General features: G+C 42.8%; 1 protein-coding gene across 12 annotated transcripts in view; it reads right to left on the bottom strand.

The window, feature by feature from the left end:
• Positions 1-4,932: 4,932 nt before the first annotated feature.
• Positions 4,933-19,357, bottom strand: part of OS9 (OS9 endoplasmic reticulum lectin) — a 28,809-nt gene continuing 14,384 nt past the window's right edge. The window contains exons 6-15 of one of the 12 annotated variants that reach the window (XM_010946327.3): positions 9,678-9,888; positions 9,464-9,568; positions 9,126-9,226; positions 8,889-8,937; positions 8,168-8,256; positions 7,705-7,983; positions 7,268-7,457; positions 6,213-6,377; positions 5,941-6,053; positions 4,933-5,692 (exon numbers count right to left, since the gene is read on the bottom strand). In XM_010946327.3, coding sequence (XP_010944629.2) covers positions 5,567-5,692; positions 5,941-6,053; positions 6,213-6,377; positions 7,268-7,457; positions 7,705-7,983; positions 8,168-8,256; positions 8,889-8,937; positions 9,126-9,226; positions 9,464-9,568; positions 9,678-9,888 — 1,428 coding nt within the window. In that variant the 3' untranslated portion in view covers positions 4,933-5,566. Of the gene's footprint in view, positions 5,693-5,940; positions 6,054-6,212; positions 6,455-7,267; positions 7,458-7,704; positions 7,984-8,167; positions 8,257-8,888; positions 8,938-9,125; positions 9,227-9,463; positions 9,569-9,677; positions 9,889-19,357 lie in introns of those variants that run through there. The other 11 variants (XM_045510159.2, XM_074374624.1, XM_010946329.3 and 8 more) reach the window with 11 other exon arrangements.

The following is a 19,357-nucleotide window of genomic DNA, read 5'->3' as shown; positions in this document are numbered from 1 at the left end:
TGATTTACAGTGTTGTTTTTCTGGTATACAGGATAGTGATTCAGTTATACATACAAATATATTCTTTTTCATTATGGCTTATTACAGGATATTGAATATAGTTCCCTGTGCTATACAGTAGTACCTTGTTAATTATCTATTTTATATATAATAACTTGAATCTGCTAGTCTTAAACTCTTAATTTATCTCTCCCCCACCGCCTTTCCCCTTTGGTAACCATAAGTTTGTTTTCTTATGTCTGTGATTCTGTCTGTTTTGTAAATAAGTTCATTTGTATCATTTTTTAGATTCCACATATAAGTGGTACTGTATATTTGTCTTTGTCTGACTTACTTCACTTAGTATGATAATCTGTATGCCCACTCATGTTGCTGCAGATGGCATTGTTTCATTCTATTTTATGGCTGAGTAATATTCCGTTGTGGGTTTGTGTACATATGTGTACGTGTGTATAGATACACACACCACAACTTCTTTATCCAATCATCTGTCAGTGGACATTTCAGCTGCTTCTGTGTCTTGGCTGTTGTGAATAGTGCTGCTGTATGAGCACCGGGGTGCTTGTATCTTTTCAAATTAGAGTTTTCTCTGGATATATGCCCAGGAGTGGGATTGCTGGGTCATATGGCAACTCTATTTTTAGTTTTTTAAGGAATCTCCATCCTGTTTTCCATAGTGGCTACACCAATTTCTACCAGCAGTGTAGGAGGGTTCCCTTTTCGCCATATCTACTCCAGCATTTATTATTTGTGGACTTTTTCATGATGGCCATTCTGACCAGTGTGAGGTGATATTGTACTTTTGATTTGCATTTTTCTGATAATTAGTGATACTGAGCATCATTTTGTATGCCATCTGTGTCTTCTTTGGAGAAATGTCTATTTAGGTCTTCTGCCCATTTTTTGATTGGATTGTTTGGTTTTTTTGTTATTGAGTTGTATGAGCTGTTTATATTCTGGAGATTAAGCCCTTGTCAGTCACATTATTTGTAAATATTTCCTCCCAGCCTGGTTTATGGTTTCCTTTGCTGTGCAAAAGCTTGTAAGTTTAATTAGGTCCCATTTGTTTATTTCTGCTTTAATTTCTATTGGCTTGGGAGACTGACCTAGGAAAACATTGCTGTGACTTATGTCAGAGAATGTTTTGCCTATGTTCTCTTCTAGGAATTCTATGGTGTCCTGTCTTATGTTTGTTTAAGCCATTTGAGTTTATTTTTGTGTATGGTGAGAGGGGGTGCTCTAACTTCATTGATTTACATGCAGCTGTCCAGCTTTCCCAACACCACTTCCTGAAGAGACTGTCTTTTCTCCATTGTATATTCTTGCCTCCTTTGTTGAAGATTAATTGACTGTAGGTGTGTAGGTTTATTTCTGGGCTCTCTGTTCTGTTGCATTGATCCATATGTCTGTTTTTGTGCCAATACCATGCTGTTTTAATAACTGTAGCTTTGTAGTATTGTCTGAAGTCTGGGAGGGGTATGCCTCCAGCTTCATTCTTTTTCCTCAGTATTGTTTTGGCAATTTTGGGTCTTTTGTGATTCCATATAAATTTTAGGATTGTTTGTTTTAGTTCTGTAAAAACTGTCCTAAGTACTTTGATAGGGATCACATTAAATCTGTGGATTGCTTTGGATAGTATGGCCATTTTAACAATGTTAATTCTTCATGGAATATCTTTCCATTTCTTTGAATCATTTTCAGTTTCCTTTATCAGTGTTTTATAGTTCTCTGTGTATAAGTCTTTCACTTCCTTGGTCAAGTTTATTCCTAAGTATTTTAATTTTGTGATGCAACTTTAAAAAGGATTTTTAAAACTATCACTTCCTGATATTTCATTGTTAATGTAAAGAAATGTAACAGATTTCTGTATGTTAATTTTATATCCTGCTAACTGTGCTGAATTTGTTAATCAGCTCTAGTGGTTTTTGAGTGGAGTCTTCAGGGTTTTTATATAAACTATCATGTCATATACGTATAATGACAATTTTACCCCTTCCCTTCCAATTTGGATACTTGTATGTGTGGGGGGGAGGGAGGTAATTAATTTTATTTATTTATTTAAAGTGGTGGTATTGGGGATTGAACCAAGGACCTCATCCATGCTAAGCATGCCCTCTACCACTAAGCTATATCTTTTATTTCTATTTCTTGCCTGAATGCAGTGGCTAGGACTTCCAATACTATGTTGAATAGAAGTGATGAGAGTGGGCATCCTTGTCTTGTTCCAGATTTCAGCAGGAAGACTTTCAACTTTTCACCGTTGAGTATTATGTTGGCTATGGGTTTGTTGTAAATAGCTTTATTATGGTGAGATATGTTCCCTCTATACCCACTTTGGTAAGAGTTTTTATCATGAATGGATGTTGAAATTTATCAAATGCTTTTTCTGCATCTATTGAGATGTGGTTTTTGTCTTTTCTTTTGTTGATGTGGCATATCGCATTGATTGATTTGTATATGTTTAACTATCCTTGTGACCTGGTGATAAATCCAACTTGACCTTGGTGTATGATCTTTCTTTTATGTGTTGTTGGTTTGCTAATGTTTTGCTGAGAATTTTTGCATCCGTATTCATCAAAGATATTGATCTGCACTTTTTGAGGGGAATAATATCTTTGTCTGGTTTTGGTATCAAGGTGATGGTGACTTCATAGAATGAGTTTGGGAGCGTTCCGTCCTCTTCAGTCTTTTGGAAGAGTTTGAGAAGGATAAGTATGAGTTTTTGTTGTTTTTTTTTTAATGTATGTTTGGTAGAACTCCCCAGTGAAGCCCATATGGTCCTGGACTTTTGTTTGCAGGGAGTTTTTTTGTTTGTTTTTTGTTTTTTTAATTTCAGATTCTATTTCATTTCTATTAGTAATTGGTCTGTTCAAATTATTTCTTCTTGATTCGGTTTTGGTGGGCTATATGTTTCTAGAAACGTGTGTATTTCTTTTAGGTTGTCCAATTTGTTGGTATTTAATTGTTTATAGTGTTTTCTTATGCTTTTTCATATTTCTATGATACTGGTTGTTATTTCTCCTCTCATTTCTTACTTTATTTGGGTCCTGTCTTTTTATTTCTTGGTGAGCTTGGCCAGAGGTTTGTCAATGGTCTTCCCTTTCAAGGAACCAGTTCTTGGTTTTCCTGATTTTTTTTTAAATTAAAAAAATCTTTTACTTATTTTCTCTCTGATCTTTATTATTTCCTTCCTTCTGCTGACTTTACATTTTGTTTGTTCTTCTTTTGCTAATTCTTTTAGGTGGTAGGTTGGGTTGATTATTTGAGATTTTTCTTGTTTTTTGAGGAACGCCTGTATCGCTATGAACTTCCCCTAAGGATTGCTTTTGCTGCATCCCATAGATTTTGTATGGTTGTGTTTTCATTGTCATTTGTCTCAGGTATTTTAAAATTTCCTCTTTGATTTTACCATTGCCACACTAGTTTTTAGTAGTATTTTGTTTAGTCTCCATGTAGTTGTTTTTTTCTCATTTCTCTTGACATGACTGATTTCTAGTTGCATGCCATTGTGATTAGAAAAGATGCTTGAAATAATTTCTATCCTCTTAAATTGCTGAGGCTTGTTTTTGTCCTAGCACGTGGTCTATCCTAGGGAATGTTCCACATGCACTTAAGAAGAACGTGTATTCTGGATTGGTTTTTGGTTTTTTTTCTGATGTAATGTCTTAAAAATATCAATTAAGTCTAACTGTAGAATTCCATTTCTGATAATACTCTATCCCTATCAAATCAAAGATAACCCTCCTATCCCAGCCTCTCGCCACTCTCTCATTCTTAAGGATTCTACTATAGCTTCTGATCAGCTCTGGGGAATCCTTCTATAGTGCTTGCCTCCAAGTACCATCTAGTCTCTTCAGAACTCAGCAGATGGTTTATTTCGTTATTGGTCACTTCCTGTGGGCCAGACACTTTGCTAAGAGCACAACACACTATATCTCATTCAGTCCTCACGACCACCTTCGGCCAGTACAATTATCCATATTTACCATGAGCAAATAGCACTTGAAAAGTTAAATAACTTGTTCAAGGCCCCACTAATAGTAAGTGGAAGAGTGAGGATTTGAACCCAGCATTCTGACTGCAACTGGACTCGAGGCAGTGTCTTAGATCCTTCCCTTCAATGTACACACATGGATCTGGGGAAGCAGGGTTTTATAAGCCTACCCATTTGCATTTGTAAATAATATAAACATAATACGCTCATTAAGTACATGAGCGCTTTCAGCAGGAAGAGGGTCCGTCTTATACAACTTCCTTTAACAACAACTGAATCCCTCTTTCCACTTTAGGAGACCTGGGAGTTCCATGCCTTCTAGAGATCCCTTATCTCATGAGTCAGCAGACTCTTCAGCAGAAATGCTGCACACCTCAGAGATTTGGAGCAACAGGCGGAGGTGGACAACCCCGATTTGCATTTGGCAATGAGGACGAGGTGGAGACACCTTCCCGTGCCCACCTGCCCTTGGCATACTAGGAACTGGCCTGGGTGGGCGGCAGCCCTCTCTCTGAGCATGGCTAAGGGCAGAGGTCTTTCTGGGGAAATGTTGAAGTGGTATGGCTGGTGGGCGTGGGGATCGCGTCTGCAGCACGCTGCAGGGAGAGAGCTTGGCAGGAGGACCCCTGTGGTGGGGTAACGCAGTGTGTACTGTGTAGCTCTGGGGATATAAAGGGGGAGAAGAGAAGGAACAGAAATGGACAAATGAGGAAAAGGAAGGACCCCAGTACCGCAAGCGTTTCAGTCCTGGCCAGGCCAGCAGGCTTCGCTTCACTGTCCTGGTCTCATACTGCGTCCCCCACCCCCATGGGTGCGGCCCGGACTGTGGAGCACAGAATGGGATCAGAGTGCCCTCTATCCAGAGGAGAACACCAAGTCTCCTCCCTACCTGAGCCCCAACCCCACCCATCGTCCTAAAAGAAAAAAAGGATTGATGGTTTGATGGTCCAGTTCTTTATTTAGAAACCTGATTGTTCCAAGAACATGGATGGTGGCTGGGTCTGTAACCTACCCTTTTCATGGGACTGTGTCAGAGGTGGTGGGCAACTTTCTTCCCATTGTCTCAGCAACAGAGGGAAGGTGCCTCAACTCAGAAGATGTAGGGAACAGCATGGGAAGGGAATGGGGCAGGACAGTCAAAGCCAATCCAAGGGGAGGGGGAAGGAGAGTGCGAAAAGCAGTGGGGTGGGGGCCTGCTGAACTGCCCGGCTCTCCTTGCTCCCCAGCTCTACTCCACTCCAAAAGGCTCACGATGCTCTAGGTGGCGAGGGGAAAGGAACCCACAAGTTGGGGGATTGGGGACAACAACAGGGGAAGCCAGGGAGGAAGGGAAGCAGGTGTGGGGAGAAGCCTGGGAGAGCACATCTCGAGGGCGGCCCTCAGCAGCAGCAGCAGCAGCCCTCACCCCGCGGCCCCCCACGCCCTCAGCTGGGCCTCAGTTACAGCTCACAGCTCACAGCTCGGCTCTCCTCTGCTGTGTCGCCTTTAGGGCCCTGGGAGATGGGGTGAGGGGTGATGGCAGGGCCAGTCTAGGAAGACTCTGGGCTCTTTTGAGAGCCCATGGTGGTGGTCTCAGAAGTCAAACTCGTCCAGGTCCCCCGTGCCCTCCCCGCCCCGAGAGCCCCACACCCGGCGGTAATTCCTCTCCAGCTCTTTCTGCCGCTGCCGCTCCTTCTGCGCCTCCTCAGCTCCCTGCACCTGGCAGGAGGGCATGCGGGTGAGTGGGAGCCGAGGGAGGCACTGGGCACTTGGGGGTCTGGAGATCGGCACGTGTCGGGCAGGCAGGAGTGGGGCCCACATGTGGCCTGCGGGGCTCTGCTGAGGGCCTGGCGCCCAGAGCCACAGTGGCAAGGCCAGGATGGGCGAACCCTCGCTCTTCACACCTCAGTGGGCTGCAGGAGAGGGGAGGCTGGGGGGCCAGGACTCGGGGGTGGGGTGCCTCTCACCAGGATATTGAAGAAAATCTCCTTGAGGTTTTTTGTGTCCTCATCAGTCAGCCAACGAGCATCCTCCTCAGTCCCTTCAGTCCCTGGTCGGACAATCTTGATCTCAATTTTCCCTGGAAAGGAGCAGGACGGGCAGTGAGAGGAGAGGAAGCGGGGGAGCTTCAGTGCAGGTCCTCTGCCCCCGGGTCCCCAGCCGAGGTTCCCAGCCCCTCCACTTCAGGCAGCAAGCCCTTCCAACGGCTCTGCATCCAGCCCCACCCTCCAGGGCCCACCTTCGGCTGTGAGTCCCTCCCTCTCCAGCAGCTCCTTCACCAGCCCCTCGATTTGTTTCAGCTGTGGGTTTTCCCGTTTCATCTCGAGGACAGTCAGATCCTGATTGGGGCCTCCGTGACGGAGCTTGGTGACCCGGACCCGGACTCTGTGCTCAGGATCCTCCTCTTGGAGGGAGAGACACACAGGGAGACACAAAGCAGAGCCGTGACTCCAGGGCTAGGGCTGCAGCGGTCACCTCTCCCTAAGACATCAGTGGGTTTTGGCAGTTATTCCATCTCAAACACGGATATGAGCCGGGCTCAAAATAAATTAGCACCCATCACCCCCAACCCCATTCCAACCCAAAAAGCTCCCCCCATCAGTGCAGTTTCCCTTCCCCACACCAACCCAGTAATTCTGCCCATCACCTAAACTGACTGTTTTCTAAAGCAAAAATCAGGCCACCTGGGCCTACAGAGAAATTGAAGAAGCAGGCTGGGAAACTGTGGTCTGGCACCCTTGACATGTTGGGACTCAAAAGACAATTCAATGTTTATAGAGATAGTGGGATGGAAGGTTTGAAACTAGGACATTCCATTTGTAACACCTGGTCTCCCCGACCCCGGGGCCTGTGGAAGGGACACAAGGGTGCAAGAAGAGGGGAACTTTAAGTCTGTCTAGGCAATTGGCTTATGAGCAGCGGGGCCACCCGTTCACACCCTGCCAGCTGGGGCCCCCCCTGTGCAGTCCTGACTGCTGACAGGCAGAGTCCGCCACAGGTGTGTGGTCCGGCACACAGGCTCACTGCCACCCGGTTAATATCTACCAGTCACCCACGAGGGGCCAGGCAGAGTGCTAGGCACTGGATGTACAGGAGTAAGCCGGAAAACCGCCACGGAGGCAAGCCAGATGCTCTAACAGCTGCTTCCCAAAAGGACAACTAGGAGGTTAGCGGGCAAATGGATGGAGGTGTTGGGAATGGCTGAGAACAATGTTCCAGGAAGAGCGAGAGTGAGCGTTCTCAGAAGGGATAAACGATGGGCCTGGCCGTTTCCTCCTGTCTGGCAGCTCTCACCTGCTGGTTGGGGGGACGGGGGAGGCTTTTTGGGGACAACCCTCCTCTTCTGGTGCTTCTTCACCAGCTCTGGACTCTGTTTTTCCTCCAGCCTTTTGATGAGTTTGTTGAGAGTGGAAGTCAGGGCCAGCATAGCCCGATCACGCTCCGACTCCTTCTTCAGCCCCTCCGGGTCCAGCTCCTTCTCTGTCTGGAAGGCCCAGGGTGGGAGTGAGAGTCAGGGTCTGGGAAGTAATATCTAAGCCTCATTCCTCTCTCTGACCCTCTTGTCCACCGTACCCCACTTTTTAATTAAGTAAACAATAGCAGTTCAGGGCGCCTGCTCCAGCGCCCCAGGCCAGCGAGGTGCTGTCCTCTGTTCTCTTCCGGGCCCTCGGGCCTGTCCCCCCACAGGCACAGGCAGCGGTGGAAGCCGCGGGAGGAAGCGGGGAGCCCACCTCCTGGATGATGTTCTCCAGCTCCCGCTCCATGCCAGCCTTCACCTCCGCACGGAGCCGGTCTCGGTCCGACGGGAGCAGTATCCCTTCCAGTTCCTTCTCAAATTCTCCCAGCAACTGCCGCTCATCCTCATCTTCGTCTTCATCCTCATCGTCGTCCTCCTCTTCTTCCACCTCGTTCTGATGCTCTGGGTCACCCTTCTCCTTCACCTCTGGTTCCTTGGAAGGGACTTCTGCAGCATAGTCTGCAGGCTGCTCTTGGCCGGAGTTGGGCTTCCCCTGGGTGGGTGGGGATCGGGAGAAAGAGGGAGATGGTTGGGGTTTCATGGTGGGAGGAAGTGGGAGTGGGGACTCAGGAGAAGTAAAGGAAGGGAGTCGGCTCCATCGGCCCCAGTCAGGGGTGCGTCTCTGAATGCTCCCGGCAGGGAGGCAGGTTCTGCCCCTCCCTGGAGCAGGGCCATACCTTTCTTGTTCCACCCTTCAGCTCCTCTATCAATCGAATCAAGTCTGCGGGGCTCCGAATAACTTTGACCTGCACGTTGTTCTGAAAATCTGAGATGAAAGAGTAGGAATGGACCCGTCATGTCTTAAATTCTATTTTGACTTCCTAAGGAGAAGAGTTGAGGAGGCCAAGGAAGGACATAGTCCCTGCCTCCAGGAACTACCTGTCTGGTCTGCAAGACAGGGGCCAACATACCCCTCCAGAGAGTTCTTAGGTGGCCTAAGGTGGCCTCATAGGTGAGAGAGAGAAGGATGCTAACAAGCTGCCAAGACCCCTGCTCTGCCATGCACTGCTGAGGTCCTCCCGGCAGCCACGCCAGTTTCTAGGACTACAGAAGAGATCCCGGGGCCAAGCACGCCTTTTCCCTGGATCCTGTTCTCCTCTTTCCACAAATATAAACCATTTTTTGTCTACTCAGTTCCAGGCATTGTACTGTAAAACGAGATTCATTTAACCCCACAACAGCTCTCTAACGTAGGGTGAGGAAACGGAGGTTAAGGGAAATTGTCCAAGATGCAAAGTCAGCAAGCAGCGGAACCACTGGCTTCTGCTACCGTCCTTGAATAGAACTGTCGTCTACAAAGAGTATTCAGTGTGATAAAAATGAATCTGAACGTCCCTCCCAGTGTTCAGCTCTAGCTCTGCGTTTGCCCAGGAAGGGAGACGTGGAGGATTCCCTCACCGGGAGAGCCTGGCGCTGGGTCTGCTGCGTCCAGGTTCGGTTCCTGCTCCTGATGAGAGAAGGGCAGAGTCAGGAACGCGAGCTGATGTGTGCCAGCTCCAGGCAACGACTCTGGGTATATGCCTGCGTCACCAGGTGGATGGAGATCATAGCATAATGGCCTCAGTTCAGGCGGCCTTGCAGCCCAAAGCCCAGGTTCAGCCTCATCAAAGCGACAGCCAGGAAGCCGGCTCTCACCTCAGCCTGTATCTCCTCCCCTTCAGCGGCCTGTTCCTCTCGCTCGTGGAGCATCTTCCAGAAATCTGCTTCCTTACTGTCATCCTTGGCTGGGCCTGCACCTGGAATACAGGGAACAGGGAGGAGCCTGAAAGGAGGGGAGAAATGGGAGGAAGCAAACAGAATGGGGTATTTTCCCTCCTCTGTTACTCAGGGATTAGGGCCCACAGTTCTTTTTCACCCCATCCCAACAGTCAGCGGTGTTAAGGACAACGCACCCCTGGGTGTATAGGACAGTGAGGCTGCAGAAGGGAAGAAAGGCAGACAGGTTTCACAGAACAGGTGAAACAAGGGCCTACCCCCTTTCCTCAGGGGCACCACCCCAGGCTTGGTCTCACGCCACGTCTGAGGGTCCAGGCCGTGCAGCTCCCCTGTAGCCCTGTCTCCATGTTGCTTTGAGTCTACTGAAAGACAGCATGCAGGCAGGACAGGGACACATTCCTCTGGGCTCTTCGATACTTTGCCTTCTGCGTGTCCCTCCCCACGTCTCTCCTTCCTCTTTTAATTACTCACCAGCTTGCCTCTGAATGTAGGCCATGTACTCCTCAGGCTGCAGAGCAGGGTGACAGAGAATGGCCTGGGGAGCAGCACTGGGTGGGGGCCGGAGGAGAGGGTGAGGGCAGAGCCGAGGAGTCCGAATGGTCAGCACATACGAGCAGGACAAGGGCTCATCCACGCGATCAATGTAGTCCCCAGAAATACCGGCGCCTTCATCACAGAGGAACTGCCAGGACAGAGAGCGAGAATAAACAGCAGTCGCCACCAACAAGCACCTTCGGGTCTTAGGGGAGCTGCTTTTCACTGAGCACTCACTGTCTGCCAGGTGCTGTGCGTGTATCGTGTGCATACTGTACACACATACATGGTGTATGTGGCACTTCACATGCATTAATTCATTTAATTCCCACAAAAACCCAGTGAGGGAGGTATCAGTTTCTCAGCTCTGTGGCTCAAGAAACCTAGGTTCGATGCAGTTAAGGGACTTGTTCAGGTTGACCAGCTGATGAGTGGTAAAAATAGGAGTTGAACTCAGGCAGCTTCACTGTAGGTAACCAGCTGATTTCTAGTTCACATTCCTGCTTTATATAAATACAGTATGTACATACTTATACATATTTGATACATATATATTTATATGTACTTGAAACATGCATATTCTTTGTGTGCATATGCGTATATTTGTATGTATGTGTATGATTTTTAAAAAAGTCAAACAATTCTAAGATCCTTGTATTATTTAGAAAGAGAGTAAAGATAAAATTAAGAAACATCCATTCAAGAAAAACTACTAAATGTTTAACAGTGAAAGTCTGTGGTACTTGGGCCATGACCTGCTCCCTTCCTCTCTTACCCCAACCCCCACGCCCCAGCTCAGTCAGACAGATGCGCCACTCCAGGTGAGTGTGGTCCAAAAAGTGGGGCTACCTCTCCCCTTCGCATCCAGTCAAGGGATATGGCATTTCACCAGGCCACCAATGTATCTCAGCCCTCTCCAGTTCCAAGTTGTAGAGAATAAATTCCTGCTGAATGTGGTCAGGAGATTGAGGACACCCAGCCCCACTCACTGGACAGAGGCTGTACCTCAGGTATAGCAGGACAAGAATATTGGGGCCCTGATCATCCTCCCACAGATCACTAAAAAGGTAGAGATCTGACAACAGAGACGCAAACTGAGAGGACCAGAAGCTACGACCCCCGCCCAGCTCCCTGCTCGTAACACAGGAGTGTCACTCTGACAGAACTGGGTCACTGTCCCTGACACCAGCTCTAAAGCAGGGGCTTAGAGATTTTGCCCAGGGAGAAAGGCAATCCACAAGAACAGAAAGCTCCAAAGCTTCTTCCAAACGACTGACTTTATGTGAAACATTGTATAGGGAAGTTTAAGCTTACAGGCACTTTCAAAATAAATGAAAATTTTGGTGGTAAGCAATAAAGAAGAGGCTGATAAGCATAAAAAACAACCTCTGTAAAGGAGTCCACATTTAATTGAATCAGACTAAAAAATACAACAGACAATTAGCTGGCGATTAGTGGAGCCCACCAGCTGGGTGTGATACCAGCAGAGGCAGAGTGCTTAACAGATCAGCAAAAGAGACACGGAGAGCCCTGCTGAAACCACTGTCACCTAGCATGACTGTGTGCATGCCCAAGCCTGCACCCTCAGAGGCTCCATGCTGCAGGGGAAACAGACTTCGCTAAAACAGTCCAGCCAAGTCACTAAAGAAATGAACCCACAAACAACCAAAACAAGTCTTGTGGTAGAGGGTAAGAATCAGTATGCAGAGTTGCTACAGCATATTACCTAAAATGTCCAGTTTTCAACAAAAATTATGAGATATGCAAAGAAACAGTTAAGTGTGACCCATACACAGGACAAAAAGCAGGCAAGAGGAAACACCAGGAGAGGACACAGATGTCGGATTTCACAGAAGTACATTTTAAAGTAGTCATTATAAATATGTTCAAAGAACTAAGAATTTAAATCAAAGTATGTTCTCTAACCACAATGGAATGATATTGAAATTAATGAAATTTGGGAAACTCACTAATGTACAGAAATTAATACACTCCTAAGTAACCAATGGGTCAAAGAAGAAATCACCAGAAAATTAGAAAATACTCTGAGATGAATGAAAATGAAGACATAATATATCAAAACTTATGGGATGCAGCTAAAGCAGTGCTTAGAAGAAAATTTTTACCTGTAAAATATAAAAAAGAAGAAAGATCTCTAATCCATAACCTGACCTCCCACCTTAAGAAACTAGAAAAAGAAAAGTAAACTAAATTCAAAGCAAGTATAGGGAAAGAAAGAATACAGATTAGAATAGAAATAAATGAAATAGAGAATAGAAAAGCAATAGAGAAAAATCAACGAAACTAAAAGTTGGGTTTTGAAAAGATCACTAAAAGTGACAAAATTTTAGCTAGACTGGCCAAGAAAAAAGAGAAGACTCAAATTAGTACAACTGAGAATGAAAGAAGGAACATTACTACCAACCTTACAGATATAAAAAGGATTGTAAAGGAGTACTATGATCACCTACGTGCCAACAAATCAAATAACTCAGATGAGACGGACAAATTTCTAGAAAGACACAAACTACCAAAACTGACTCAAGAAGAAATAGACAATCTGAAGAGATCAGTGACAAGTAAAGAGACTAAATTAGCAATCAGAAAACGACTCCCATAGGAAAGCTTGGGTCACACGGATCTATTGGTGAATTCTACCAAACATTTGAAAAATAAAAATACCAATCTGGGGGGAGGGTATAGCTCAGCAGTAGAGTGCATGCTTAGCACGCACGAGGTCTTGGGTTCAATCCCCAGTATCTCAATTAAAAAAAAAAGAGTAAGTAAATAAATGTAATTACCTCCTCCCCCCGCAAATAAAATAAAAATACCAATCTATCTCAAACTCTTCCGAAAAATAGAAGAGCAGGGAATAATTCCCAACTCGTTCTATGAGGCCAGTATTACTCTGACACCAAATCTAGACAAAGATACCACAGGAAAAGGAAACCAAAGAGGCCAAATCTCATGAACATAGACCTCAAAGTCCTCAGACAGTTCACTGGAGTCAGCAACATAAAAAGGGGTACAGATATAAAAAGGATTGCAAAGGAATACCATGACCAAGTGGGACTTATTCCAGGAGTACAAGATTGGGTTAACATAAAAAAAAGATCAATTAATGTAGTTAATACATCTTATCAATAAAATAAAGGACAAAAACGGCATGATCATCTCAGTGGATGCAGAGGAGCATCTGACAAAATACAACACCTCTTCATGACCAAAACATTCAACAAACTAGGACTAGAGGGGAACTTCATCAACCTGATAAGAAGCAGCTATGAAAAATCCACAGCTAATACCATAATTAATGGTGAAAAACTGAATTCCCTGAGATCACGAAAAAGACAAGGATGTCTGCTCATGTCACTTCTATTCAACATGGTACTAGAGGTTCTGACCAGGGCAATTAGGCAAGAAAATGAAATAAAAGGCCTCTAGATTGGAAAAAGCAAATCTACAGTTTACTACAGTAAACCTACATCTACAGATGGCCTGATCTTGTATATAGAAAATCCTAAGGAATCTACTAAAAAGAACCATTGGAATAAATGAGTTCAATAGGTTACAGGAAACAGTAATCAACTGTATTTCTGTACACTTGCAATGAATAATAAAAAATAAAATTAAGAAAATAATTCCATTTGTAATAGCACCAACAAGAATTAAATAACTGGTAATAAATGTAACAAAATAAGTGTAGCACTATTACTCTGAAAACTATAAAACACTGCTGAAAGAAACTAAAGACTTAAATAAACAGAAAGACATCCAAGTTCATAGGTTACAAGACTTAATTCTTGTTAAGACTTAAGACTTAATACTCCCCAAATTGATCTTCAGATTCAATACAATCTCCATCAAAATTTCAGATGCCTTCTTTGCAGAAATTAACAATCTGTTCTGAAAATTCATATGAAAATTCAAGGATCTCCACATAGCCAAAACAATCTTAAAAAAAAAAAAACAAACAGGATTGGACTCATTCTTTCAGATTTCAAAACTTACTACAATAATCAAGACATTGTGGTACTGACATAGTATAAATATATGGTCCAATGAAACAGAATTGAGAGTCCAGAAATTAACCTTCACTGTTATCATCATTTGATTTTCAACAAGGTTATCAAGATAATTCAACAGGAACAGTCTTTTCAACACATGATGCTAGGACAACTGGATATCTACAAGCAAAAGAATGAAGAATGTACCTCATGCCATGTACAAAAATTAACCCCAAATGGATCAAAGCCCTACATGTAAAACTATAAAATTCTTAGAAGGAAACATAGGTGTACATCTCCATGGACTTCGATAAGGCAGTGGTGTATTAGATACAACAGTAAAAGCACAAGTAACAAAAGAAAAAATAGATAAATTGGAATTCAGCAAAATTAAAGGTTTCTGTGTTGCAAAGGATACCATCAAGAGTGAAATGACAACCCACAGAATGGGAGAAGATATTTGCAAATCATGTATCTGATAAAGGACTTGTATCCAGAATATATTAAGAAATTTTACAACTCAGTAATAAAACGATACGGTCATGGAAGGCTCTGAAGCAGAGCCAAGTAAATGAGGGTTGAGGGCCCAGTGTGGAGGATTCTGCGTGTGGTTAGAAGGCGGCTCCGCCTCCCGCCTCCCCATCACAGGATAAAAACTGTGATCTAGCCCCGTCTCAGGTTGTCAGAGCTCGTCTCCATCTCTGGAGCAGGAAAAGGGAAGCATTTCTCACCGGGTGGGCTGGGCCTCTTACGTCAGAATCCCCTGGAGAGCTTGTTAGAAGCCCCAGGCCTCCCCCATCATGACGGGAGCGGAATCTCAGGGAGCGTGGGGCCGGGGCACTGCCGCCTTTCTACAGGATGCCTGATGCCGGCACACACACACACACACGCGGCTGGAGGGCCTCCAGGACACCCCAAAGGGAATCAGCTAACTCCGGAGTGGCCTCCTCCACGCACCTGAGGCCATCAGGCGGGAGAGACCCCGGAAGTGAGAGGAACAGCGGGGCCAGACGGCACGAGAGGCCAGAGCATCAGTGTCTTTGCAGAGAATGGGGAATGAGGGCATAGGTTTGTGAAGCACATTGAATTTCTCTTGCAAAATAAAATTAAAATTGCAGATAAATAAATAAATAAATAAATAAATAAATAAATAAATAAATAAATAAATAAATAAATAAATAAATTGCAACAACGCAATTTAAAAACAGGCAAAAGAGCTGAATAGACATTTCTCCAAAGAAAGTATACAGAGTGCTAATAAGCCTAAGAAAAGATGCTCCACATCGTGAAACAACAGGAAAATGCAAATCAAAGCCACACTGGGACGCCACTTCTTACTCAGTAGGAAGGTTATAGACAAAAAGATAAAAAACAACTGCTGACGTGGAGAAACTGAAACCTTCAGACACTACTTGTGGGATTAGAAAATGGTCCTCGTGCTTTGGGAAGAGTCTGGCAGTTCCTCAAAAGGTTAAACAGAATTACCACATGATCCAGCAGTTCTGCTCCTTAGTATATACCAAAAGAAGTGAAAACATACGTCCACACATGTTCACATATGTTAAAAGCAGCATTGTTCATAATGGCCAAAAAGTGCAAACAACCCAAATGTTCAGCTGATAAACAAATAGAACGTGGAATATTACTTGGCTATAAAATGTAATGAAGTACTGGTATGTACTACACACAGATGATCCTTGAAAACATGGCAAGTGAAAGAAGCCAGACATAAAAGGCCACACATTCCATGATTCCATCTATATGAAATATCTGGAACAGACAAATCTATAGAGGTAAAAAAGATTACAGGTTGTCTAGAGCAGAGGACGGGGTTACGAGTGGAGGTGGAATAGACAGTAACCGTTAGAGGGTAGGGGATTTCTTTTAGGGTGATGACAATATCCTAAAGTTGATTGTGGTGATGGTTGCACAACTCTATGAACACACTAACAACTACAGAATTGTGTGGTAATGTGAACTGTATCTTGATAAAGCTATTATTTAAAAAAATAAAGAAACATAGAATATAACTTCCCACTGAGATAAGAGGAAAAAGTGGCATGATTAAGACAAAATAAAACAGACCAAAAGCAACAAAGGAGAGAAAAAGAACAAAACAAAGCATAAAGTAAAATATTAGACATAAATCCAAATATATATAAAATTGGTTAAAAATTTTAAAAATACAAGGATATGCCATTTAGAGAACACACTTAAAACATACTATAGAAAAGATAAAAATAAAAGGGTGAGAAAAATCAGCAAACAACCCAATGTAAGCTGTTATTACTACATTATTATTACACAAGAGACTTTAAGTAAAGAAATTACTAAGATAAAGGTCAATTCATAATGTGAAAAAGTTCAATTTATAAAGATAACAATTTAAATTGTATGTAATTCTTTATCTTCCTTATTGTCTGTCTCTCCCAGCTAAAGCAGGAATTTTTGTCCGTTGTCTTCACTTAAATACCCTTAGCAACTAGAACAGTGCCTGGCACGTAGAAGCATTTAATACTAACATTTGCTGAATAAATTAATACATAGCCCCAAGATGAAAAAAGCAACAACTGACAGAATAATAATGAATAAACTGGAAAAATAATAAGGAATAACAGGCAAATCCATAATCATAGCGGGAGACAAGTCAGTAAGGACACAAAAGATTTGAACAGCATGAGTAACAATCATGACCAAAAAGACATACAGAAAACTAGACATACAGACGTACATTGTAACTAACAGCAGAGGACATGTTCTTTTCAAGCACAAAGAAACATTCATAGAAACTGACATACACTGGACCACACAACAAGTCTCAACAAATTTAAAAGGCACAACCATTAAAGTCTATATAATTACAAGATCCATAAGATAACCAGGAAAACTTGAAATTATTAAATATTCAATGATAAGAAATTACGGTTAATTTTTAAGTGTGATGTGGTATTGTGGTTATATTTAAAAAGCGCTCTAGTCTTTTAGGGATAATACAGAAATACTCTTGAATGAAATTATATGATGTCTGTAATTTGATAACAAATACTCTGGGAGTGGAGGTGGAAGTGCAGGGAGGTGGGCAAGGGGATAGAGGAACTGAGACTGGCCATATTTGTTGAAACTAGATGTTACACAGGGGGTCACTGGACAATTAGCTCTGATTTTCTGTTTCTAATTTTCCATAACAATTTTAAAAAGACCATCTTTAAATAGACATAACCTAAATCTAGCAACTATACTTTCAAGATATAGTTACACATATACATATGCAAAATGGAATAATCTTCTGTAGTAACAATAAGTTGGAGGGAAACTATTTTAATCAGTACAATATTGGTGACAAAATAATAGAAGACTTATACAACGGAATATTATGCAAATGTGAAAACAAAGAATAAAGCTCTAGATGTACTGCCATTGAAAGGGCTCTAAGAATATTGTCAAGATACATAAAAACAAGGTGCTGAACGTGTGTTTAGTATACTGCATATTATGTGTTAAAAAAAATGGGGGGGAAGGAAAGAAGCACCTCTAGTCATAATTGCTTTTAAACACACGAAGAAAGTCTGGAAGGACACACAAAAAACCAAGTGGAGGGTTATTTGCACAGGACATGATGGGAACTGAGCAGGTGGGAGGTAAGCTTGGGAGGGAGAATCCTCACTGTACACCTTTTTATAACTTTCTGGGTTTTGAATCATGGGAATGTATTATCCACTTGAAAATTAGACAAAGAAATTTAAAATAGCCTTAGGAAACTTGTGAAACATATCTAAAGTCATACCTGAAGAGAAATTTATATGAGATACATTATAAATGAGGAAAAGCTGAAAATGAGCTAAGCATTCATTTCAAGAAGTTGAAAAAAGAACAGCAAATTAAAGTCGAAAAAAGTAGAAGGAAGGAAAACAAAGATTACGTGGAAATTAATCAAATGGAAAACAAATACAATATAGAAGCTCAACAGAGCCAAGAACTGGTTCTTTGAAAAGTCTCATAAAACCGACCAACCTCTGGAGAGACTGAGTAACAGAAGAGCAGGGCAAAAATAACCCATGAGGAATGAAAAGAGGAACTTAATTACAGATGCTACAGAGATTACAAAGATAATAGAAGGATATCGTGAACAACTTTGTACCAAATAAATCTGAAAAATCAGAGACTAGAAAAATTCCTAAAAAATATAAACTTACTAAAACTGACCCAACTAGAAACAGAAAACTGAATATTCCTAAAACTACTTCTTAAAAAAATCCAAGTTTAAAATCTTCCCACAAAGAAAACCTGGACCAACATGATTTTCCAGGTGAATTCTAGCAAACGTTTAAGGAATAAAAAATTGCAACCTTACACACATTTTAAAACTCATTTTTTGAGGCCAGCATAACCTTGTCACTAAGGCATGATAAAGACAACACTAGAAAGAAAACTACAGTCAGTATCTCTCAGGAGATACACGTAAGATCCTTTAAAACATCAGCAAACTGAGGTCAGCAAGATACAGGATAGTCACGGATAATGCCTATGACTGAACTGGGTTCGCCGCAGGAATGCAAAGTTGGTTTAACATTAAAAGATTCATAAATCACTTAATTTCAAATCAAAGTTTGGCTTAATATTAGGACATCAAGTTCACTAGTGTAAACAGCTTCACATTAATAAATACTTAAAAAGATGACTGTTAGGAATCAGTGAAATGAAAATTAAATGAGGCATCATGACACACTCATTAAATTAGTCAACGTTTAAAAGTCTAGATAGTATCAAATATTGGCCAGGATATGGAACGTTGGTAACCTATATACTGCAATAAGAATGTAAATGGGAACAAAAATTTTGGAAAATATTCTGCATTACCAAATAAAGTAGCACCTGGGCTCACCTTCATATCCATTACCCAGCAGTGTACTCCCAGATGAAATTCTTCCTGAAGAAGTTCTTGTACATAATATTAGGAGGTACTTAAAATAATGTTCATAATAGCTTTTGAAAGCATAAGAACAGAAAAATGGAAACAATCCAAATTCCATGAAAGGTAATCTGGGTGAATAGGTGACAATGAACTACACACAGGAGGACTATACAGGCAGGTAAGTGAGCACACTGCGGCCACAGCAGCCCCAGACAGGTATGCATCTCATCAACACAGCGCTGAGCAAGGGAAACAGGCGCCGAGGGGAGGGTAGAGCTCAGTGGCAGAGTGTGTGCTTAGCATGCAAGAGGTCCTGGGTTCAATCCCCAGCACCTCCATTTAAACAAACCAACCAACCAACCTAATTACAACTCCCCCCTGAGCTCCCCCTAAAAAAGAAAAGAAACAAGTGTCAGAACACTTGTGTATATATACTCTGGGTGTTTTCATATAGTATGATGCCATTTGTATAAAGTTCAGAAGAAAAGTCTAAATTCACCGAGATGCACACATAGATGGTAAAACTCTATAGAGAAAAGCAGAGCAATTACCCTCACAAACCCAGGACAGCGGTTACCTCTGTGGTAAGGGGGGAGAGAGGGGCGGGGTGTACAGGGCACGGAGGAGCTTTTAAGGTCCTGCCCATGTTCTTCCATAACCTGAGGCGTTTAGATCAGTATTTCCTTTATTATTCCTTA

Source organism: Camelus bactrianus, chromosome 12, assembly GCF_048773025.1.
Source record: "Camelus bactrianus isolate YW-2024 breed Bactrian camel chromosome 12, ASM4877302v1, whole genome shotgun sequence".
Taxonomy (NCBI): Eukaryota; Metazoa; Chordata; class Mammalia; order Artiodactyla; family Camelidae; genus Camelus; species Camelus bactrianus.
The sequence above is the reverse complement of the archived record's forward strand: the minus strand, read 5'-3'. Positions and strand labels throughout refer to the sequence as shown.